This window comes from Filicampus tigris, chromosome 14 (assembly GCF_054856515.1).
Source record: "Filicampus tigris isolate MCC_2025a chromosome 14, RoL_Ftig_1.0, whole genome shotgun sequence".
Taxonomy (NCBI): Eukaryota; Metazoa; Chordata; class Actinopteri; order Syngnathiformes; family Syngnathidae; genus Filicampus; species Filicampus tigris.
In genome coordinates, this window is record NC_141230.1 from 8,048,528 (window position 1) to 8,073,262 (window position 24,735).

General features: G+C 41.7%; 3 protein-coding genes across 3 annotated transcripts in view; all 3 read left to right on the forward strand.

Moving 5' to 3' along the window:
* Positions 1-251: 251 nt before the first annotated feature.
* On the forward strand, positions 252-7,214 carry vtcn1 (V-set domain containing T cell activation inhibitor 1). The gene is made up of 5 exons (XM_086051771.1): positions 252-439; positions 538-602; positions 3,008-3,364; positions 6,606-6,860; positions 6,965-7,214. Exons 1-5 carry the CDS (start codon positions 408-410, stop codon positions 7,069-7,071), a joined length of 816 nt encoding a protein of 271 aa, XP_085907897.1. The 5' UTR covers positions 252-407; the 3' UTR covers positions 7,072-7,214.
* Positions 7,215-11,228: 4,014 nt separating this feature from the next.
* trim45 (tripartite motif containing 45) lies at positions 11,229-19,479 on the forward strand. The gene is made up of 8 exons (XM_086052447.1): positions 11,229-11,951; positions 13,505-13,793; positions 13,861-14,006; positions 14,518-14,834; positions 14,971-15,100; positions 15,616-15,730; positions 17,127-17,253; positions 18,300-19,479. Exons 1-8 carry the CDS (start codon positions 11,467-11,469, stop codon positions 18,452-18,454), a joined length of 1,764 nt encoding a protein of 587 aa, XP_085908573.1. The 5' UTR covers positions 11,229-11,466; the 3' UTR covers positions 18,455-19,479.
* Positions 19,480-22,711: 3,232 nt separating this feature from the next.
* The window catches only part of man1a2 (mannosidase, alpha, class 1A, member 2), a 43,528-nt gene continuing 41,504 nt past the window's right edge, over positions 22,712-24,735 (forward strand). Inside the window, exon 1 of the mRNA XM_086052151.1 lies at positions 22,712-23,212. The gene's annotated coding sequence lies outside the window, so the exon portion shown is untranslated. The remainder of the gene's footprint in view (positions 23,213-24,735) is intronic.

Sequence of the window (24,735 nt, forward strand, 5' to 3'; positions counted from 1 at the left end):
TACCAAATAGCTTAGATACAGTAGGTACCACAGACACCATGTGGTCATCCAGTGTATCCATTTGCACTCACATTTGCACCTTTGGACAATTTGATTCTTTAATGAGCCAAAAATTGATGTTTTGGGATCGTGGTGGGAAGCCTCTCTTTTCTCAACAGTTGAAATCCGCTTCATTGTAATAACAGCAGCATACGCCTTAAGGTAATATTGACTCATGGTTTTGTATTTAAGACGCTGTACTGTGTGTGGGTGTGTGTGTGTGTGTGTGTGAGAGAGTGAGTGAGTGAATCAGTCTAAACAAGTCAAGACGATCATGTCTGTTGCATTGGTGGATTTTTTTTTTTTTCCCAGGTAATTTCACTTGAACAAAGAAGTTTTTGTCCAAAGGTGTTTGTGTATGAGCAGCCATGGCTTCAGTGGGACAGATCATCTTCTACATGTGAGCATACAAACTGTTGTTTTTAACAGAACTCTAGCGAAGCTGCAACATAATCAATCAATAATGAAGACATCGTGTGTGTGTTTGGATGTGTGTAGCATGATCACGCTCATTGTTGTCTTCTCAGCGCTCATCATCCTCATCTTGTCCTTGACACTCTCAGGTAAGACTTTTAAATGAACCAAGATAGCCTAAAAAGATTTTCCATGTGTATGTCGATATGCACCCCAAGATTAGGAAATTCACCATTTAGTCACACGAGATGCTCAATTTAATTACTTTAGTCTGGTTTATGTAAGTCCGAAAAGACAAAACAAACCATCCTTTTACACTGGTTATAGAAAAATGTTGTCCTAGAGAGTAATTGTTGCTCCTCCAACACGTATTTTATACTGAACATCACACCAGACATTGTAATCATCAAAGTATCTGTGTCGTGTGTATGATTCTGCAGCACTTTTGCAGAATCTTTATGTAACCGAGTCATGAGCCCCTTCCATGCTGCCAATAAACGCTGACTTTATCCCATCCTAAAATGTACCAATACCAAATTTGGCATTGTGAATTTTCTGACTTCCGTGGTAGAATCAGAGGCAAGTTGGGACGTTGCCTTTGTGAGGTAAAGATAAGGAAATAAGGTGGAACTCCTACCCACCCAGCAAAAATTGGTTGAAAATACGTAGAAAAGACGTCACTTGTGTCCGTTCAAAAATCGTCCGAACTTGCTTGAAAAGTGAAAGGTGAAAAGACATAATTTTCATGTCGTTGAAAAGACATCTTTTAAAAGACATCCTTTTACAGTCTAAATTTGGTTGAAAAGTGAAAGATGAAAAGATGTAATTTTCATGTTGTTGAAAAGACATCTTTGAAAAGACATCCTTTTAGAGTCTAAATTTGGTTGAAAAGTGAAGTGTGAAAAGACGTAATTTTCATGTCGTTCAAAAGACATCCTTTTACAGTCTAAATTTGGTTAAAAAGTGAAAGGTAAAAAGACGTCATTTTCATGTCTTTGAAAAGACGTCTGAATTTGGTTGAAAAGCAGAGCTGGGCAGTCCATCTCGGGGCAGAACCGGTCAGACCCTCCAGCCCGGCCGGACGCCCATTTTTGGGGCCGAGAGTGGGGGGTGACACTTCTGGGATAAAAAGGGCTCAATTAAGTTATGGCAGAAGTGGATTTTAGTCCGGCCCACTAATCAGCCCTCATGCATGTGACATGGTCACAAGTCAGCCAATCTCAACCTACTCTGTGATGTGCATATGTTAACATGGCAGGGAGGTCATTGTTTGTTGTGCGGTGCTCAGTCATGGTTTCATAAAGTAGAATGCATGTGTTTAGAATTGTGGCAAATTTATATATTTTGTGTCATGGTGCTTTTTAGATGTGAATTGAATGTATAAGACACCAACGTCAGTCTGCAAAGTGTGTCAGTGACAATCACTCTGATTGGCTGTCAGACAGGAAATGCAAATCAGTGCATGAGATAGATGAATTTGTAAAATGGTATACAATATATTTCAATTCTTTAAACCAAGTAATATTTTATTTTCAACTGTATTGCATTGGTTCAAGTAAAACCATTTTTCAATGTTTAAAATACAGTGATATATCAATTATACAAGGTAAATCGATCGGCGTACGCCCGATGTTGACAAATGCATTCAATAGTCCACACTAGCATTACTTTAACACAATACTCAACAACATGACAATACCAAAAAACGTAATACTTACATCTCTTCTACAGTCCTTTTCCTTCTTCGAAGACTTTCTTCGTTCTCCTGTCCAATTCTTTTCGCTCCGCTCCCGCCAAAAGATAAGCGCATCTTGCGCATGCGCGAGAGCGCTGCTGCTTTCTTTCGAAAGAAGGAACATAGGGAAGCCCACCCACAACTTCGGTTTTGAAACAAGGCGTCCAATCAAATTCGTGTACTTGTAACCTTAGTGCCTAATGTCAATCTTTGGCGACGGAAGTCCATCCCCATTCAAAATGGGCTATAACACAACCCAGTTTTCAACGACTGTTTTTGGGCTCAATGTGTACCACATTAATGGATGGGCTAAAACAATAGCCAATTTTCAATGAGTAATTTTGGACTAAGGTTGGACAACAATGAAGGGGATAAACAAAACCCAAATTTAAACGACTATTTTTGGGCTAAATTCGGACTATGTTGGAGGGGCTATAACACAACCCAGTTTTCAACGATTATTTTTTAACTAAATTTGGACACATTTGGATGACCCAAACACAGCACAATTTTCAACGACTATTTCTGGGTTAAATCAAGTCCAAGACGGACCCACCAGATTTAGCCCAAAATCCAACGACCAGAAGACATCTGGTTACTGGGTGGTACTGTAAAACTTCACACCTGTCATGCACTTCTCGCACCATTGTGCTGAAAACAGCTTTTGCTGGCTGACTATTTTGTTCATCACACCAGATGCTTATCTGCCTCCATTCGCTGGATTCTGTGTAAAAGGTGTATAAATCCACCTGTTACGGCTCTGATGTGTCAATTTAGCTGTGTCCATGTGTGAAAGTTTCTTGTGCTTTGTCCATGAAGGCAGCTTGTCTCTGGTTCAGAGCCTCAACAGACTTCCTGTGGCCAACCTTGGCAAAGACCACGTGCTCAGCTGCTTCCTGACGCCAGACAGTGAACAGAGTACACTCAAAGAGGTGTCCGTCACATGGAGGAAGGAGTCGCTGCCAGGCATCGTTTATCGCTATGAGGATGGCGCCGAGAGCAACAGCGAGCAGGACTCACAGTACAGCGGCAGGGTAGAAATCTTCAGCGAAGTTGTGAAAGGAAACGCCTCACTTCTGTTGAGGAAGGTGCGACGCAGCGATGCAGGCAAGTACACGTGCTCACTCAGCCACTCAGGAGGCAGCGGGGAAGTCAACATCATCCTCAGGACGGCAGGTGGGAGAACTTGACAATCCAGTTACAGTGTTTCTTTCCATAATCAAACAGAATGAACATGCACATGGAAAGTGACAGCTTTTAAGATGGACAAAAAGTCAACAATGTTCTAACACGCCATGTAAATAGACTATTTCAAGAACACACGCTTGAATTTTATACGCCCCCTGAAAATGGCCTTTGAAAAAAACTTGATTTTACTTTTTACTCATTCAACGCTCCCCTGATTTTTTGATTGTTACCTACTCTGTAGGGCTGGGGAAAAATAATATGACTCAGATAAGTCGGCTATTAAAACAGGTGGAAACAGAATCTCTGCATTGATGATACACTTACGCTTTATTCTTGGTCATCTTCCACACAGACATTTTCAGTCAATAACCAACTGTGAGCTCTATTCAACTCCCAATTAATGTTTGACGGTCTATTATCATCCTTTACTAGTGGTAGATTTATACTGCAGTCACGTTTTGGGGACTGGGGAATCAGCAACATCATGCCTAGTGACCCATGTGAGCTCTGGCTCAGCCACAAGGTTAATTTAACGAGCATCGCAAGTTACAATGTAGAATCATTGGTATCGATACTCCAAAAAGTGTTTTCTGCATAATTGTAATTTGTGGGTTTTTTCAACCATGTTTTAGAGTTCTCTGAAGTACAACGAAGGAAGGCCAAAATCATAGAACAAGTCGTAGAACCTCTGAACTGTGAGGCAGGTGTGCTAACCACTTCACTACTGTGCTGCTAATTCAACTGAAAAGTGGAAAAATAAAACATAACAATGTTTGTGGATGTGTAGGACATTTATGTGGGTCTGCGGAGAAACAGTTTAAATGGAGCTTGGCTCCACGCAAACAAAGAGCGCATGGCGTACTCTCACGTCATCTCAACAGTAGAGTAGAGGTGGCTAAGAAGACTGATGATTGGGACCACCTTGATGAGCAGCTGAGCCTCCCCTGTGCACGAGGTATTGTAGTGTCAGCTTGGCCGCAGCTAGCCCATCTGTCTGCTCGTGCTCCTTCGCCCAGGTGCGGCTGTCTGCTGGGAAGACAGGTAGAAACTGCTCCAAGATGATCTAATCCCCAACCTGCGCCTTTGTGTGCTTTGTGACTCCATCGTCCCTATAAAGTGTGACTCCAGCGGCCCATTTCAAAGTATTGATGGACAAAGGGAGCAATAATAGAATCAAGCCTGTGGCTCATAATTGACTCCTCACCCGGCGATGTGGCTCAAGATGATGCTGTACTTGGGGCTACCAGCCTCCATTCTGCCCCCGGCTGGCAAGGAAGCCCAAATCCCAGACAGTGAGTGACGGAAGTTCAAAGACGCCCTCCTTCTCCACGGCGGAGTACCTGGTGTCACAGCGCAGCAGCTTGTGGCTCCTGTAGAGCACAGGTTGTTCTTCCCCAGGAGCGCCTTGGGCCAGGACTGCATCCAGTCCCACTGCCAAGACGTCAGTCTGTACCAAGAACCGCTGTCTGAAGTCAGGTTTCATCAGCACTGGAGTAGAAGGCAGGCTGGCCTTGAGGATTTGGAATGCAGTTTCACATACCTCAGTCCAGGCCACAGGATTCCTCTGGTCTTACGCTGTCAGCACTGAGGGAGCAGAAGGGCAGAAATGGTGTCAAACTGTGGGTGGAACCACATGTACCAGCTGACCAAGCCCAAGAAGACCTCACATTCTTCTTAGTGGGAGGGAGTGAGCAGCTGCGTATGGTCTCGACTTTGTCCACCTGTGGTTGAACCTTGCCTCGTCCAAGCCGGAAGCCAAGGTATCTTGCCTCTTCTCTAACCCACCGACACTTGTTAGGATTCAATGTCAGGTCTGCCCTCTAGATTGGGTGAAGAACTTTCTCCAAATGCTGCAGATGCTGCTCTTAGGTGTCATGAAATGTGACCACATCATCCAGTAGGCAGCAATGCTGTCCTCACGTCCCAGCAGGACAAGGTCCATCACGAAATTGGTGGATGCTCCTTGGACACTGAAGGGTATCACAGTGAACTGGAATAGTCCAGCAAGCCCTTCCAGAGGTCCGGGTGGTGATGAACCTCGCCCAGCCAATCCTCTGCAGAAAATCATCGATTCAGGGCATCGAACTCTGATATTGCATTGAGCTTTTTGAAGTCAATGCAGATGGGCCGTCAGCTGTCCTTCTTGGCCACGATGACCCCTGGGCTGTACCACTTGGACTCTGATGATTTGATTACCCCAGGCGTTGCATCTTTTCCACTTCCACCAGGAGCTTTGCTACGAGATGTTGTGGCACCCGGTAGGCCCTCTGAAAATTTGTCCCCTTGACCTTTACGCAGATGATGTGCTCAACAAGGACAGTCTTTCCCGGGTTCGCAGCAAAAAGCTTGGAGACTTGCTGGAGCACCTGGCTAAGCTGGCTGGACTGGGCAGCTGAAAGACGGTCCAGAGCAGGCTCAGCAGACTGGTTGAGGTCGGCTATTGGATAGACTCTTCCTCCCCATTGCTGGTTACCTCTGTCACCAGTAGTGATGCCATGGGAGCTTCCAATGGAGCCTCCTTTCACTCCTTCAAAAGGTTGACACCTGCTTTGACTTATTTTTGTCTGGTTGGTGGATCTTGTAATCACAGAGCCCATTTTCCGGAAGACGTTGTATGGGCCCTACCACTTAGTAAGCAGCTTGCTGTTGGAGGATGGCTGGAGGAGCAGGACCTGCTGGCCGGGATGGAATTCGCATTGTCTGGCCTGTTCATCGTACCACGCCTTCTGGGTCTGCTGGCCTTGCTTGGCCTCAACCAACTTTGCCAGTCGGTACCTTATCTCCAACACGAACTGGACCACACTGCATTCAGTGGTGTTGGTTGTCGAACCATCCCATGTCTTGAGTAGCAGGTCCAACAGGCCCTGGACCTTCCAGCCATACAGCAGCTCGAACGGGGAGAATCCAGTGGTAGCTTGACGGACCACCCCGGTGGACGAATGGCACGAAGGGCAACCACTGGTCCCAGTTTCGTCCGATTTCGTCCACAAATTTCTGCAGTATCTTCTTCAGAGTTTAATTGAAGCGCTAGACCAAGCCGTCCATCTGAGGGTGGTACGTGGTGGTATTTCAGGTCGTGAGCGCATTTCCTGTGAACAGCCCCCTTTGGCTCACCCTACAATTTTTTTTAATAGAATCTGGGTAGTGTTTTTTTTCTCAACATTTAAAGACACTGCACATTTTTGGGAAGACGATGCACTCATGATTTCTTTTTACCTCCTCCTGTTAGCTTTCTCAGCACCGACGTTTACGTTGTCAAACGGTGTCCTGACAGCTGAGGCAAGCAGATGGTTTCCCAGGCCCAACGTGACATGGCTGGATGCCGATGACAACGTTCTGCAGGGGAGCACAGACATCCAGCAGAGCTCTGCGGGCATATTTCGAGTGGTCAGTACTCTGCAGTCGGTCAACGTCAGTGACACGTACACCTGCAGGATTAAGAATGACCTGGTGATGGCAAACACTGATGCCACTGTGACAACAGGTCAGTTACCCAGTGAATGGTACAAATTGCATTATGGAACATTCTATTTCAAAACCACAGGAACATGTTATGCGATTTTTTTCCTTCTATGTCATATTTTGCAGGCTCTGATGTTACCAAGGAAACATACTTTACCTACAATGCAGCATCAGCCCTGCTAGCACCATATTTCAGAATCATAATGTGTGTCTTTTGTGTTTATCTACTGTAATGCAACACAAGTACTTCACAATTAAATATAAATAATGTCCTAATGTGTCACATAGGTAATGTAAATATTTCTAGTATATTAAGCCGTTTTAAACAGCATCTTTGATTATTTCTTTGATTATTTATGTGAAAAACCTTGTGTATCTGCCAATAATTTTCTTATAAAATAAAGGTGACAGTGTAGAAATAACTCCTATATGAAGTTTTCATGACTGCTTTTTTCAAATTTATTGCAGTTTAAATGTCCAAGGGGAAATTCACTCTGCCGTTTATACAGTTGCGAACTCTTTCTGCATTTCTGCATAAATTGTTCATTACATGAGCTGACCCTCATCTAAGTCACAACGATAGATGTTTTTTTTCCCCATGTTTTTATTGTAAACATTAACTGTGCAGGGTGGGAATGTATGTGAACCTCCTTTGGAAGCAAAATCTCAACCAAACATTTCCTATAGAGATCAGACCAGTACAGGGCTGAAGAAGATTATTGGACCATTATTTACAAAACTGATTTTGTTCAGAAATATTTTTCTTGAGATGTCTGGTATGAATTGCTCTCTCGATGTCATGCCACAGCATCCCATTTGTGTTGAGGTCAGGACTCTGACTAAGCCACTGAAGAAGGTATTTTATTCTGTTGAAATCATTGTGTTATTGATTTTTTTCTTTCCTGTGGTTCTTTTCCTGTCGCATGATCGATCTTCTGTTAAGATTCAGTAGGCAGACTGTTAATGCCCAATTTTGGTAGACAGGCGCCCGTGCACTTGGCATAAAAACTGTCACAATTTCCTTTTCGTGCCAGGGCAAGGCTAGTTGACCGTGTTTGGGAATTTGGCAGACGTCTAACATCGAACAATTTGGTGACACAGAGTAAATTGCGGTCTGCATAAAAAGGGGCGCATCATAATTTGTGTGCAGCGTAGGTCCAGGTTAGTGTGTTTGATTTTGGTGGACCACAGAGCTGGGCACTTGACCCTTTTTAGCACGTTCGGCCGCGACCCTCCACCCTTGACCTGGGTACCCTTCCGGCCGCAACCCCCCGGCCATATTCATAAACATTGTCGACCCCCGCCCCCTTACGACCCCCCCTGCCCCCAACAAAAAAAACGTGCCTGATGCCCCCGCTAACGGAAGAGGTTTATTTAAAGACAATTAGCTGGCTAACTTACTCTTCAAACCCGCTGTGGACACGCTTCAAACGTGTCACTTACTCACGTACTTACCCAGCTGCGTGTACTGTACTTACTTCCATTGCAAGCCCTGGGGTTGGTTTTGTCGTATTGTATAATTATTTGGGTCCAACAGACGACAAGTCTGCAAGCATTCAACAAGTTACTTGTTTTCCACACTTCCCCTCATTCACACTTCCCGGCCTTCAAAATAAAAGCACGTCAGCAAACCGCTACACAGTAGTTTTGCTACGGCGTATTTCCGGAAGTAGGAAAGTGCATGATGTGCCATACTGCGCGCAGCTTGAATATACTCCCGGACACAAGTTGTTTTGAAAGAAGCCTAAAAAGAAGCCTTTCACCGAGTAGGCTGAGATGATTTTTGGCCGCCTCGCGAGCACGTCACACGCTTGAGGGCCGATTAGTGGGCCCGACTACAATCCACTTCCTTTCCATGCTTAGTCTAGCCATTTTTTTAAATTTGTCACCCCCCACCCCTCCGCCCCAAAAATGGGCATCCGGCCGGGCCGGACGGTCAGACCGGTCCGGCCCAGGGATGGACTGCCCAGCTCTGGTGGACCATAGGCATTTGTGTATTATATTTTATTACACGCCCATGGTGCAACCAGCAATTTTAGACTTCTCAAAAGCAGATTTGTTTTGCAGCGCACATGGTCTAACATGATTTTTGATGTATTCAATCGAGGCGCAGGCAGACAGATTTTGCGCTCCGTGGATGTGTGTGCATGGTGTACGTCATTATATGACACCAGTGTGGTACAATCCCTCTGAATCATTGTAGAAATCAATTCATTGAAGAGTCAAATAATAATAAATATGAAATAGATAAATATATACAGAATAATTCTGCCACTATGTCCCTAAATGCTGTAAATGATACAGAAATATTAAATATTGTTAAAACCCTAAAAAAGAAAAAGTCCACTGACTGAGTATTATAATACATGTTGTGCAACCTCATTTAAAACTGGTGTCTTCCCATCAAAAATGAAAACAGAAAAAGTTATTCCGATTTATAAGAGTGGAGGCAAACACTTATTTACTAATTATAGACCAATATCGTTACTACCGCAATTTTCAAAAATTCTGGAAAACCTATTTTCACATAGACTTGACCATGTTATTACAAAACACAATCTTTTAAGCAAAAACCAGTATGGTTTTAGAGAGAAAAGGACCACAACTATGGCAGTAATGGGACTTGTGGAAGAAATCGCAACCAGTATAGATAAAAAAGAATTTACTGTTGGTGTTTTCATTGACCTAAAAAAAGCTTTTGATACAATAGATCACAATATATTAATGGAAAAATTAGAGACTTATGGTATAAGAGGTCTGGCAAAAAAATGGGTTCAAAGCTATCTAAATGACAGGACACAGTATGTACAGTTTAACAATTTAAAATCAAACAAGTTGAAGATAACTCATGGGGTACCTCAAGGGTCAGTGCTTGGCCCTAAACTATTTATACACTATATTAATGATATCTGCCGTGTTTCTAAAGTTTTAAAAAAAAGTTCTACATGCTGATGATACAACTTTGTACTGCTCTGGAGAAAACATTGAGCAGCTTCTGGAGACTGTGGAAAAATAATTAAATGTATTAAAAAACTGGTTTGACTAAAAAATTATCCCTGAATGTAAACAAAACTAAGTGTATAATCTTTAGTACCAAACAAATTAAACAAAAAGTCAAAATTATCATCAATTCTATTGAAATAGAAAGAGTATATGAAACTAAATTTCTTGGAGTTGTTATACAAGAAAAAATATGTTGGAAATCACACATAGAAAATGTTAAAAGAAAAAATTCCAAAACTATAGGTATCCTTTATAAAACCAAGGATATCCTAAATAAGGCATCTTTATATATATTATATTGCTCATTATTACTGCCATACCTGACATATGGTGTGGAGATATGGGGACACACTTATAAAACAAACACTCAGTCTATCTTTAAGCTACAAAAAAGAGCCATACGAATTATTAACCACTCATCTTATATAGAACCAACTAATCCATTATTTATCAAGTTAAACACTCTCAAATTCCATGACTTAGTTGAATTTAAAACAGCACAAATAATGTATAAAGCCTAATATAATCAACTTTGCCACAGTATCCAGAAGCTGTTCAAAATCAGAGATGGTTGTTTTTGGTTAAGGGGCACAAGCGTCTTTAAAAAAAATCAAGGACAAAAACAAACATAAAGCAAATGTGTGTTTCTTCAAAAGGTGTGAATTTATGGAATAATTATGATAGACAACTGAAAAGTTGTGAATCATTTTCAGTATTTAAAAAGAGGTTTAGAAATATAGTATTACAAAAATATATTAATTAAGTATAGACACAGGAAATGAAAGTGAAACTCTTAATTAACTGTCTTTAGTTTTTGGTTTATGAATATGATTATCTATACACGTGTATAATAGGTGCATGTCTGTTTATATTTATACTTTTGTTTTTTGTTTCTATTTATAGCGTTTACATTGTATATATGTAAAATAAGCGTTTTTAGTTTAGTTTTTATATGGGTTATGCTCAGGTATATGTGTGTATGTATTTATGAATAACCCACCTTAGTATTAATAGAACATGATTTCCAGTATTTTATAGTGAACAAGGGGTAGGACTCGACACGTTTTTGACTTCTTCCTACTCCCCTTGAACATATAAACTTTACTGAATTAAGGTAAGTACTGACCCTTTATTTTGATTTTTTGTTTTGGTTTTTTGTTTCCTTCGTGTTTTTCATGTTGTTTATATGTTCAATAAAATAAAAAATAAAAATAAAATAAAATAAATACAGTGTACACACAGACCTCGCACGGACCTACAGTGTATAGTATGATGAAAAGTTGCTTAGTTCATTCCTGCCAGTAGAGGGGGCTACTATGGGTACGTTTGGTGTAAATATGAGGGTCCCTAAAAGTGTTCGGACCGCCCTTGCTGGACCCTGGCGCTCTTCCATTGGCCCACCGATGAGGAGGTGTCGTATGTCCCATTGGAGCTATGCAAGCACCAAGGAGTGCATTCCGGTGGGATTTTAACTGATGAGGTAAAGTTAAAAAAATATATTTTTTGTTTTGATTACTACAGTTTCATGGGAGTGACTGTGGACATAACCAAGACTCTCCTTCAGCACTGACGGCTTTTTAACCAAATTGGTCCCCAAGTTTGTTTTGTTTTTTTCGGCACCAACAATGTCCGAAGAAAACGATCATTCCGAACAGCTGACGACAACTGCGTCAATAACACAAGACGGACTGCCGGTAAACCCCAGGGCGGTTTGTAACGTGTGTAAACGCTTGTACCGGGAGCCTAAAATCCTGCCGTGCCTGCACACCTTCTGCCTGGACTGTATTAGACAGTTGGAGCCCTTCTCGGTGGCCGCTAGTCGCCACCGGGACGGCTCAGGACAGGAGGGCGGGGACGGAGGAGCTACGAAAGAAAACGCCACACTGGTCAACGTCACGGTGCTCTGCCCCAAATGTGACTCCGAAGTGGACCTTCCGCCTTCGGGGCCTGCCGGGCTGAGCACCGACCATCTGGCGTTAGACGAAGTCTTTCTAGAAACCCTGGTGAGCAACGGGCCGCTTGGATGTGACCTGTGCGGCGACGGACGGGCTGAGAGCCGCTGCGAGGTCTGCTGTGTCAACTTGTGTGAGTTCTGTTTTCAGGCGCACAGGTACTTCTTCTTTCACGACTATTTACTTCCGCTTTACTTTCTTGTTGTAGCTTGTACTTTCGCGTTAACCTTTGTTTTTAAACATAATCTTTATTGAAAAACACAAGAAAACAAAACAGACACTATCGTCATTAACACGTGCATTCGATGATAAAACGATAACTTCTACAACGCTACTACTTTCTCTTGAACGTCATAGTATTTTTCTCGCCTTTTTTGTTTGCTAACAACATAGCTTTTACATCACATGGCAATTAAAGCACAGCGCCAGTTCATCAAAGATTCAAATAACATTATTAAACATTAATGCAAAATGAGTGCCTCAAGCGCACCAAAACAACATGAAATAACACAATTTTAGACTATTTGTTCCATTCTCTTGTTCATTCGAGATGTTTTTTATGAGGCTTTCCTAAATGTAGGTAGTTTCAAGAATTAGAAATGGGCGGGAGAAGCTTCATGAAGGGAGGCTTTCTTTAAAATTGTGTCGAAACAGATTTGATGCTTCAGTGCAACATTAGAAACATCTAGTGAAAGAGTGAAGTCAAAACAAGAGTGATAAAAATAAATACATATGATATAGATCAATGTATTATTTACATAAAATTGTTTTAATTTAAATGGGCGATGTTGCCATGAAAAAAGTTAACTAGAGCGGTGTTTTTCAAACTGTGTGCCGTGGCACACTGGTGCGCCGCGAGATATTGTCAGGTGTGCCGTGGGAAATGATCTAATTTGTTATTGATGAAATGATCTAATTTGTTATTGTTATTATTATGCTTATATAAACAATATAAAACTTATATTGTTATAATAAGCTTTTTTTTCTCCACTATTTCAGATAGTGGTGTGCCATGGGATTTTTTCAATGAAATAAATGTGCCTTGGCTCAAAAAAGTTTGAAAAATACTGAACTAGAACACTTGTGAACAGAAACAACCAAAGGACAATGGCAGAAATGTATTTTATAAGTTTTGATTAAAAAATAACAATTTCTCTACAAAGGAAGGTTTTAGGATGGCTCCATTTCACAGTAAACTCACTATTTTTCCAGCTTTTGAAAATATGCCTTCACATGCTGGAAGACATATGTAGTGTAAGCGGCATCCATCTATCCATCCATCCATTATCCTCAGGTGGTATAAGCTCAAAACGATACCAAACTTTTGAACATCGCTTTCCACTAAGACTCACACACACACTATTGAGCATTTATCTATTCTATACAGATAAACCTTTGTTGAGCTAAGGCTCAATATTTTACATTACAAAAATCTCACGGCTCACCTCCAAAGAAAAATGGTATAAAAACCTATTGATACATCTTGTCTCTGCTCGTTTGTACCTTCTGCTGTCTAGGAGAAGACTAGTTAAGAAGAACTAATTGTTCTGCCTGTCACATTATGAAACCCGCATAGATAGATGAACAATGATAATAACAACGTTAATTGTAGTTGTTAATTGGATCATTTTCTACGGCTCACCTGAATGACCTCTCAGGGCACACAAATGTGTTGAGAATCACTGATCTACAGTGATGCTGTCATCCACAGGCGTCAAACGCGTACAGCGTCTCACTCCATTCAGCAATTGCAGGATCTCAAGTCTCGCGGTCGCCTCTGCCGTCCCGTCCTGTGTGCTGTCCATCCCGGCCAGGAGCTAAACCTCTTCTGCCAGCCCTGCGACCTGCCAGTGTGCCTGGAATGTGCCGCAACGCTGCACTCCGAGCACCGCTGCTGTCCCGCCCACGAAGTCATTGGTTGCCACGGGGACCGCATCAGGACGTTGGCGACTGTCCGCCTGCGACCTCACCTTCAAAGACTGGAGCAGACACTGCAGAAGGTGTGACGAGTTGGTTTTTGCGCCTCCTCTTTCATTTGTTAGCATTTTTTTTTATTACCTTCCCCAGGTAGAGGTTTCCCAGGAGGCTTTGCAAACTAGAGTGGAGGCCACAGCCAATGAGGTGAGGGCATTCGCTCGAGGCTACGCCAGTGCAGTGGAAGCTCACTGCCTGGCCCTGCTGCGTCGCCTGGAGGAGCTTCACCTCCAACGCAGGTATGATACCAACATGCTGACCCATGCTGGATGTAGATGCTGAATGACATGTTGCGTATTGGATGACATGTTGCGTGACATTCTAGATGTTGGCATATATTACATGCATAACAGGTCACAGATGCTGGTTAACATGTTTGATTCCCTACTGCATGACATGTTGCATGACATGACATACTGGATGACATGCTGGATGTTGTCATGTCACACTACATGCTAAATGACATGCTGGATTACATGTTAGATCCAGATATGTTGGACCTTGGAATGCTGGATTATATGTTGGGAATTGACCTTCCTAACTCATAAAGTACCAGAAATCTTCGTACCCTCTTTTACCCTAATGCTGAAAAAAAATGTAAATAAATTCCTGGGATTGAATGGCTGGTCTCTGAAAAGACATATAAATATGTCTTTGGGATTGTAATGACATCGTGGCTGTTGATCTGCTGTAAATTGTTTCGAATGTTGACATGCTGTTAATTTAGGAGTCATTCTCATTGTGCGTCAGGAATCAGCTGCATCTGCAGAGGGCGCAGCTGCAGCAGGCGTTGTCGGACATCCGGGGTGGCGTGGACTTCGCCGACAGGCTGCTGAGCTGTGGCTCAGATGCCGAGATCCTCAGCGCAAAGGGCGTGACGCTGAGGAGGCTGAGCAGCCTGGCGGAGAGCAGCTGTGATGACCAGCTGTCTGCGCTCGTCCCGGATGACGGCAGCGGTATCCGCTTTGATCCCCGGGGGCTGGCGGGGGAGTTGAGCGGCTACCCAGTGGTGGGCGTGATCCATTTTAAGGCCCTGGACCCCAACAAGTGCACTATAGATGGAGAAGGTGAGCAAGGCACAATCCCCAAACGTCTTTCACTCTGACTTTTAAAAAAAAAATATATCGCAGTTTGAGTTTGAATCTCCCTGGAGGGATTGTAACACTTTTTTTTTTTTTTTTAATTAAAAAATTGTGTCCACAGGTCTCCAGCAGGCCAGTGAGGGCCAACAGGCTCACTTCACACTGGTTTGCAGAGACTCTGCCGGAGACCAGATGCCACGTGGTGGGGATCACGTCCTGGTCAGCATCGTCCACAGGGAGAAGAAAAACTGGTGAGAACATGTGCACTATCCATCCATCCATCCATTTTATGTAGACTATAGATTCGGAATGTTTATAAACAATGGGCGCCAGGATACTTGAATTGATACAGAACCCGAGTGACTACTGCTGACCTGAGCTGAAATGATGACAAAAACTTGTGTTTGGGGTTTGCTGGCGACTAGTCCAGAGTTTACTCTGCCTCTTGCCCAACGTCAGCTGGGACAAGTCTCAAACTTAGTAAAGACATACGTAACACTATCAAAAATTGATGGATAGATTGATTGAGATCAAATCAAACACATTGGGAAATGTTGGACTCCCAATGGTGAGAGAACAAAAAAAAAGAAAAAAGATGTCCTTGTATCCCAAAAATATCAAAGCACGAAGCAATCAATCACTCGCATTTGAATGTTGGCTCACTATGTGCTATGATGTCCTGTGAGATTTATTAAACAATACTGTAGTTCATGATGGTTTTGACGTATGTGCAATTTTGTTAAAGGAACTCACATTTTTCTTTCAGCGTGGTGGAAAGCACAGTGGTGGATAACAAAGACGGCTCCTACAAAGTTTCTTACTCACCGGACGAGGCTGGAACGTACTCTGTGTGGGTTTGTGTCAAAGCTCAACATGTCAAGGTACAACATGAACTCATGTGACTTCCTTAAGTATACCTATGTGTGTATTGTATGTCGTGTGTATGAAAAAAAGTACTGGGCTACAGTAATTACAAGGCTGAGGAAGGGTAATCCTTTAGACTAGAAAATGAGTTGACCTCAAACGCTTCCTAGAAATTCCTCTAAAAATATATTTTTTTCTTTGGATGAAAAGTGGCATGTTTTTTAGTATACTTAGTATACAACCCCAGTTTGTCTGTTAATTTTACTCAATATTAACCAATTTAAAGTAGTGAAAATAGAGTGAAAACAAATACAGTGCTGGTCTTGAACACAATTTATGAGAAGTGTTGCAAAATTCAATCTATTTCTATTCCCTAGTTCTGCGGAGGCTGTGTAAACTGTATTTATTGATTTATTTAGTTGACTCATTGTTTTATTTATTGCATCGCTCATGGTTTAAGACCGTTAAAGTAGAAGTCAACCCAAACATATTTTTTTCAAGAATATGTTCTATGCAAGCCCACTAGTTGAAACAAGGCATTCTAATAAATATTGCGTTTGTGGAATAAGAGTTAATCCACCCGTTTTTAGCCATCTCTGGGGGCGGCCATCTACTCAGGGCCCAGGTAATGACCAATCACGGCTGAAGCTGAGCCGTGATTGGTCGTTGAGCCCTGAGCAACTTTGATGTCATTTTCAGTAGACAGAAATGACAAAATGGCTGCCCCCTAAGATGTCTAAAAACGGGTGGATTTTTGCTGTTTAATTGATATTCCACAATCGCAATATTAATCAGAATGCCGTGTTTCAACTAGGGAACATATTCTTGAAAAAAAATACGTTTGGGAGGATTTCCTCTTTAAGAAGGCATTTCTGAATATGACACAGGACAGGCGTTTGCATTTGTGGCGGATAAAAATGCATGTTTCTGGCTCGGCAAGACCACGGACTTTGAAGTGACGGCTTCCGCTGGCTCCACGTTTGTACTATTTTCATCAATGCCAGCGTAAAATAAATCATCTATTTTTTCATCTAATTAATAAATTAGCGATGGAATGTATTTTTGGCGTAGTGTTGTTTTGAGTGACTGTGCAATGGTATATGATAGAAATGTTAGGTATACTACAATTTGAATGAAATGATATATGGGAACTCAAGAAAGCTGTTATTTTTGGATTCCCTGAAAAGTTGGCATTTTGATAGTGCGAGGATTCTGCCCAACAGCGACGATATGGAAAAGAGTATTGAGGTCGTAGAAGGTAAATGTAAAAAAAAATGAGATTGCTGTGCAGTTTCATAGCCAGAACTCTTTTAATGATAAATTAGCCTAAGGAGCTGAAGTCAGCATCCAAACATCTTGACGCCTTTTAGAATCAATTTGGCTCATAGAGCAACTTGCGTCCTTGTCCTGTAGGGTTCGCCATTTGTTTTGAATGTGACCAAGAAGCTGAGGCATCACACTGGAATATTTCACTGCTGCTCCTTCTGCTCCAGTGGAGGAGCCAAGGAGGCTCGCTGCGGCTGTCCAGGAACGATGCCCGGTACGAAAACTGGAGAACCTAACATTACACTAATCCTGTCACACTCAATAACATGGACTATTTTTGATGATGCAATTTAGTTAAATATCAGTGTTTGGGTCGTGGTGGAGTCAGAAATGACGCATGTTGTTTTAATGGAAGCACTACAAAGCAGTATGCTTGTCACTTATCCCATTAAGCCCGGGAGCGCATAACCGCGTTTCTACCACTAGAGCCGGGAGCGCTGTTGCGTCTCTCTACCTTTCAAACCGGGGGGGCGGATACGTCACCGTCCTTTTTGAATCCAATTCTCCGTCTCTTAGCCAACTTAATGCATCAGAATACACACGTGGCGGTGTCGCCAGACCGCGGAGGATGTCGTGGAATTTTTTCGAGCCGTAGGTAGGCTAATGGCGGACGCCGTCGATCGCCGGGAGCTCTGATTAAAGTAAGTAACGGCAGTGATATATAGACGACGCGCACGACCAGTGGAACCAGTCGAACGTGATATGATACGGTTTGTAGACAATTACGATATTGACATCTTTGTCACAGAATAGAGGATGGTAATTACCAGCTCGATTTTTAAAAAATTTAAATAGTGCTTCTCTTGCACTGTTATTTTTACATCTTCGATTGAAACATTAATAATAAATTCTGCCTGTGTGAAAGCCACATGTCTAGGCTTTTTAATTCGTTTGGAATTATGTTTCTGTCTGCTACAGGGGCTGAGATATTAATCATTGTTGAAGTGTTGAATTTCTGGGAGAACTTCAGGTTTTCAAGGGTAATTCCAAAGGTGACCTTAGGTTTTGGGGAGCTGTTGAGAAAGGCGCTTTAGTCCTTAATGGGTGAAAGGAAAGTAGTAGTAGTAGTGTATTTTCTTTTTCTCTTTTTTCCCCCTGCTCATGTAGGTTCTTAATAAGACAGACAGATATTTACATAGAGCAGGTAACATCGCCTCCATCTGAAGTTATAAAATGTAAACATATCCGGTGTCAGTGAAATTCTACAGGCGATCAATGTTTCCTCCTTGGCAGTTGATGACTTTATGATTGTGTGTGCAGGAGGATTCCAAGGGTGTGGCCACAGCCACAAGGGTCATCCCGGAAAGCCGCACTGGTCGTGTTGTGGCAGCACCACTGAAAACTCGGAGTGTTTACCTGCCAGTGTGATCAAAGCCGTCTCGGCGGGCAAACACCTACGCACCTTTGAGCTCTGAGGTTGGACCACGAAGTCGATGACCGGGCAGAGACAGGAAGTCTGTCTGCATGCTTGACTGAGTTGAGTTGCCAGTAAGCCATCTCCATGTGATGTGAAATTCACCAGCTGTTACTTTAAGTGCCTTAATTCTATAACAACGCTGCCTTTGAGCTTGAAATAATGCAACAAATAGTCAAATCAATGTGCCAGTAAAAAATGAATAATGTTACTGTTACAGATTATTGTGCAAAATGCTCATATGATGGCCAAGGGCATATATTTAGTCAACTCACAGAGAGGGTGTGCCTTCCATCAAGGGGAAAGCCTTTATTCGTACAATTACAATTTAACCATTGTTTCAGACTGGCGTCTGAGGTTTTTGGGGCGCTGCTATTGGGCTCAAGTAACTTCTGTGATCTAATTGAGATAAGTACACAGTTATGAACTGTTTTTCTTCTGTATTGCAAAAAGGAAGCTGTCTGTCGGATGGAGGCTTTTTTTTTCTCATGAGTGACTGACGTACGTAGCGAGGAAATACATTTATTATAAGCTGCCATGTACTAACAAAACTCATGGTTCATTACTGTGTTATGACTACTTTGTCATTGATTTAAAAAATACTATATGTCTATTAAATATTAACGCAATATTTTAGGATTTATTCCATGTTTCTTCCAAGTGCTGACACGATATGCATTTGATGCCATGCTTAGTTACAGTTTACAACCTCCCTTTGCCTTAGCATGATTACAGTTTCATATATATAGATATATATTTTTTTAATGACAAATGTATTAGAACTATGAGCAATTTTCTCCAATGAGTGCAGCTGTTGCTAAATGCTGTAGTAAATGCCGTTACAATATTACACACTGTACAATCAAGTTAGAGCCCATTTACCATCCAGCATGCATGTATTTGCAACAGCAATGATATATTTTGTACATTGTAATAAACAATCAGGTGTGTGTCTCGTATATGGTGATTTATTACAATATTATTACTGATCCAAAATCATTTATAAAATAAAAAATAACTAAAGCATTGGTTTGGGTTATTTTACCTTTATTGGTTAGTGTCCTAAACGTTGAATGGTGACAAATGCCTTTTCTAAATGAATCAATTTCTTGTTACACCACCAGGTGGCAGGAGAGAGTTTTTTTCCCTCCCTCTTCCAGAGCTAATGCTCATATTCCTCCATTGCATCATTACTCTGTCCGCTGGTGATTCAAACTAAAAGTACCCCGTCATTGCTCCAGGTGAATATTCATGCCCTCTTTTAGGACCACTTTGTTTGGTTTGATAATTTAATTTTCAGCCGAGTTAATGAGAAGATCAAGGATCACCTTTATTTGTCACGTTAACACACGTGTAGACAAAATCTGACGTCTGTAATTGACTCACCCGCCCTCACTGTAGTTGACACAGCAAACACTGTTAGTGGCACACACTGGTGAAGGGGGCTACTTAAAGCGGAGAGCCAACCCAAACATTTTTTTCCCAGAATATGTTCTATGCAGGCCCACTAGTTGAAACAAGACATTCTGATAAATATTGTATTTGTATAATAAGAGTTAATCCACTAGTTTTTTAAATATTAATCAGAATACCGTGTTTTAACTAGGGGGCCTGCATAGAACATATTATTGAAAAAAATGTTTGGGTTGACTTCTCTTTAAGCACCCGGGGAGTGATTCGGGCTGTCTCACACCACAGCTGTGGGTCTGGGGGAGGGATGTTGTGGTTAGGTGGTACCGGATGGAACCGGACGCCCGCACAGTGGTCATGAGAGTTGACGTTGACACGACATGAATTTTGCCACTCTCTAACACACACAGACACGGTATTCTGATAATATATAGATTTTGATAAATGTGGATATGTTTTTGTGCAATTTATTTTAATAAATCTCACCAACAAGGGAAAATCCTCAATAATCATATTTTTGAATAAATCTCACTAACAAAGGAAAACTCCCATATTTGTTGATGTCATCCCAAGATGGTGAATACAAAAAATAATCAAAACTCAAAAAAGAAAAAAAAAATCTAGGACAAGGAGGTGGGTCATGGTAGTGGATTGGGCAGTTTCTTTTTCTTTTTTTATACACCTCAGACAAAAGGATCACACGCAAAGCCACAGTCGTTCAACTGGGTAATATTGCCCAGTTCACATCACATAAGCATATGTTCATGCATTCCAAATGGCCGAGAGAGCTTTTTTATTTTGTCGTTCTTTAGGATTGTGTTCTGTATGTCCTGGGAAAATGCAATGCAGAGCGGTGAATGTGGCAACGACATTTCCCAGTTACAAGGTTGCCTCCTTCCCCCATTGATAAACTCTGGTCAAGAAATCTTGTAAAACAAGTTCCTGGGCGTAGGTCAGTATATCAGTGATTTACATGCCTTTCCAGATCCAGATTCCAAGTTCTTTCTTGGGTTTCTATTCTTTAACATAACAAAAGATCAGTTTATTCACGACACACACTTTCCTTATAGGCACTAATGTACGTTGAAAAACACTGGGACTTCTTAAAGTGCCTCTGATTAACCCCAAATAAAGTGCAGCTGTTAGGCTGCATTGACTGCAAAAACATCTTAGAGCCATGAAGTGTTTTTTATTATTATTTTTTAATTATGTGGCCAAATCCATTTTAGAACGACTCCTTTGGTGCGCTGATGCTGTGGACATTAACAACCGCGCTTCAGCTTTCATAAAACATGTTAAAAATATTTTAATAGTAATAGTTTAAATAATAAACAATGAATATTATAAATGTTAAGTTTTGCCATGATTACAGCAATGACAATTAAATGTGTCATGTCAAAAAGTAGTATAATATTGAAGTCAAGTAGCATATTTATGGTAAGTGAAATAATAAAATAATGACAAATAGTAAAATAAAAACAAAATTAACTAAATATGCTGTCAGATGACTCCCCGTTAAGATTACTGCCTCCTCCTTTAAGTCAAGTGTGCATGCCTAGAACTGCCCTTGTTTGCAATATGCACTCTGCTTCAAATTGCGGCTTGGATGTTTATATGTTGTCTCCTCGTGTTGTGTCCTTCTGCCAGAATGTTCCCTGAGCGGAACAAATCCTGCTCCTGCTTTGTCCTGCGAGAGTTCGCGGGTCGCACCGCAGGAGAAGTGTCACCGCTGAGGTTTGCAGACAAATTATAGCCTGCCCTTTGCTGACTTGAAAAAGGGCTCGGAGGGCGAAATAATCCAATTTATCTCATATTCAAGACAGAGCGCTCAGTCTCAGCATGAAATAACAATAATGATCACACAAAGTGGATGTCCCCTATTTGTGTGTGTACACTGATATGATGACCTACATCACAGGTGTCAAACGCAAGACCCGGGGGCCAGATCCGGCCCGTGAGATTATTTTATGTGACCCGCGAAGGAAAATCATGTATGTTGACTAGACATTGTTTCATTCAAATTGTCTTCACTTTTAACACAACACATGAGATATTGCAAACATTTGTTACCAATCCCTCCTTTAAAACAAACTGAAAAGAGTTGAACAAACTGTTTATTGGCTTCTGATTTCAAAACTAGTTATCCATCAAATTGTGTATGTGATAATATAAAGTGATTGTGCATTTCACAGTCTTAAGGGCCCTCCGAGGTACACCAAAACTATGATGTGGCCCGCGACAAAAATGAGTTTGACACAACCGACGTACATCCTTCTTGAAAAGCTAGCCCTGTTGCATTTCATAAAGCAGAGATCTATCGGAGAGGTGGGGTCAGGAGTGTGTAGGCACCCACAAGTCTCTGGCAAGTGCAACACACCAAACGCATGTGTACAATATAGGATGTGTATAGGTGGATCTTGTTGTTCGGTTTTTTTTTTCTTTTTTGGTCCATTCAGATCTGCCAGGTATCTTAATTTCGTGCTCAATGCATGTATAAGATATCCAGCCTTCAACAACAAAGTGTTTAAACAATAAAAAAAAAAAAATAAATAAAAAAAAAAAAAAAAAAAAAAACATAGGCTACTGTGATTGTTTTCCCCCAGCACAAAGGACTATCTTGCATGAAAATTACCATTCAAGGATGGCACAAAACTGATGAACAGCAAGCCAAATTGAGTGTAAGAACTAATTTTGCGCATTTTCCCCCACAAAAATCAACCCACTCAAATCTTTTTATTTTATTATATTGTCCTGCTGTAGTTTTATTGCATTTTCCTTTTACGCAAATTGTTCCGCATGCAATTGTCAGACGGTTCCTTATGCAGCTAGGCAAAGAGAATTCAGTTGCAGCCTGATCGAGGAGAGGCACGGCGGCAGGAGCAGGCAAGCTTCAGACTATCGGTCCGCCGCTCAGGCCCGATCGAGCGGCCAGACAGCGACGTCCACCCACTTTTCGGAGCGTGACGTTTTTTTTCTTTTTCTTTCTTTCTGTCTTTTTTTTAACCAACGCAGAATCGTTTGTGGGCATCATGAAAGCACCTGGAGCGTCACCTGCCTTGCTCGTGTGGCCTGGGATTCAGAAGGCACGTCAAATTTCGCCCGAGAATACGAGGGCAACGGTGATGCAGCACGGCAGCGACTAAAAGACCGCCTCTGTCGGCGGCTCACCAAGCCAGACTAGCATTAGCATCCTAGTAACACAGCTAACGGAACCAGCCCATCCGTCTGTGTGACCGTTCGGCGTAGGACATCGCCGCCTTCAACTCTGCGTGCCATGATGTCACCGCGCTAAACGTGCGTGCGGACTAACGTTTTTCCTCAGGTTACGTCTCCCGTTGAATGTTACCCGGTAAGTGAGACATTTATTTTTAATAAACGAGTACGAGCCTTTCGCAAGCTAGCAGGGTAGCTAGCTTGTCCGCTAATCGCCTCAGCCAGAGTGGAACCGTCAACGAATGAACTTCTCATAAGGAGACGTCATACAATAAAACACATATGCGCCTCATCCGCTTGATCAGAGAATGCTTTTTTTAAATTCACACGGCGTGGTTAGTGTTTTTTTTAATCGCCGCCTGTTTCTGTGTTTATAAATTAGCGACTCGCGCCATGATTACTAACCTATCCATCCATTCACTGAACGCTTGGATTGGAAGGGAACGTCTGCTTTGCATGCACCGTCACGTTGCGTGTTTAAAACCCGAACAGCCACGGAAGGCGTTTGGCCCGAATCTATTCACACCATCACCCCTACAAACATCTGCTTTTGTCGGTCTGTTTATTTATTTATTTTTTGTCACAGATGGAATGTCTTGTCTGTGGTGGTAATGCAGTAAAACGGACGTCAATTCTTAGGTTGATACAAATTAAGTGTCGAATTTGTCGTTATCATATTTGTTTGTTGGCCACAGCATTACATCTAATGCAGTGGTCCTCAACTGCTGTCACCCTAGTTCCCACATTTTCCTATGGGACAGTCTAAAACGCATAATGAATAGTGGGGTGGGTGGGTGGGGAGCCGGGGGATGCTCAATGGTGCTCAATGTCGCTTAATGTTTGAAATCCGGGATCAGATGTCACCAGAAATCATACTCATGCTCACTTGAACCTCTGAAAATATGAGAACGAATTGGATTTTATGGACTTTTCCTCCTCATAGGCACCCACTATAGAGGAAAAAAGCTTAACATCACTTAATGTCCGAAAACTACGATCAATCGTCACCCAAATTTATGTGCACACCTTCGCCTCATGTGGGCATCAACCTCTGAAAATATTAAAATGATGGTTTCAGTGTTTTGGATTTTATTATCATTAAGTGGTTTTCTCACCTTAGCAAAAGCTAATTGTCACTTGATGTCAGAAAACTGTGTTGAGTCTTCACCGAAATGTATGTGGATATCTGTACCTATGCCAATTTTAACCGCTGCAAATAGAACAATTGCCCCAATATGTTGGAATTTAGGGACTTTAACATTTTCCTCCCCATAGGCACTCACTACATCTTAACGTCGCTTAATGAGGAACATGCTTAACGTCCATTAAACCCAAAATATTGAGGCAATCGTTCAAAAAAATTGCAGAGGTTGAAATAGGCAGGGCCAATGTTGCGCCCTAGGCAAGAATTTATATTATGCTACCCCATCCCCTCATCAAGGGTGAATTTACATATACTCACAAAAGAAATCATAATTTTAATATTGCCTAATTTATAAGATAATGTCACACAATTTAAAACACAAAATGGAACATTTTATTAATTTCATGTCTTTCTGTTGCAACATCTAATTGGACAAAACAAAAGGAGTAACAACTTGACCTTTTTCTGTAATTTTCCCTCTTTTTTCCCTTTGGAATGATCATTTGTAGTAATAT

Bases quoted from the DNA above. Each gene is read 5' to 3' on its own strand.
- vtcn1 (XM_086051771.1), top strand. From the start codon at position 408: ATGGCTTCAGTGGGACAGATCATCTTCTACAT. The intron at 440-537 runs GTGAGCATACAA...GGATGTGTGTAG, and splicing joins GGACAGATCATCTTCTACAT to CATGATCACGCTCATTGTTG. The intron at 3,365-6,605 runs GTGGGAGAACTT...TCCTCCTGTTAG, and splicing joins CATCATCCTCAGGACGGCAG to CTTTCTCAGCACCGACGTTT.
- trim45 (XM_086052447.1), top strand. From the start codon at position 11,467: ATGTCCGAAGAAAACGATCATTCCGAACAGCTGACGACAACTGCGTCA. The intron at 11,952-13,504 runs GTACTTCTTCTT...TGTCATCCACAG, and splicing joins TTCTGTTTTCAGGCGCACAG to GCGTCAAACGCGTACAGCGT. The intron at 17,254-18,299 runs GTACGAAAACTG...TTGTGTGTGCAG, and splicing joins CTGTCCAGGAACGATGCCCG to GAGGATTCCAAGGGTGTGGC.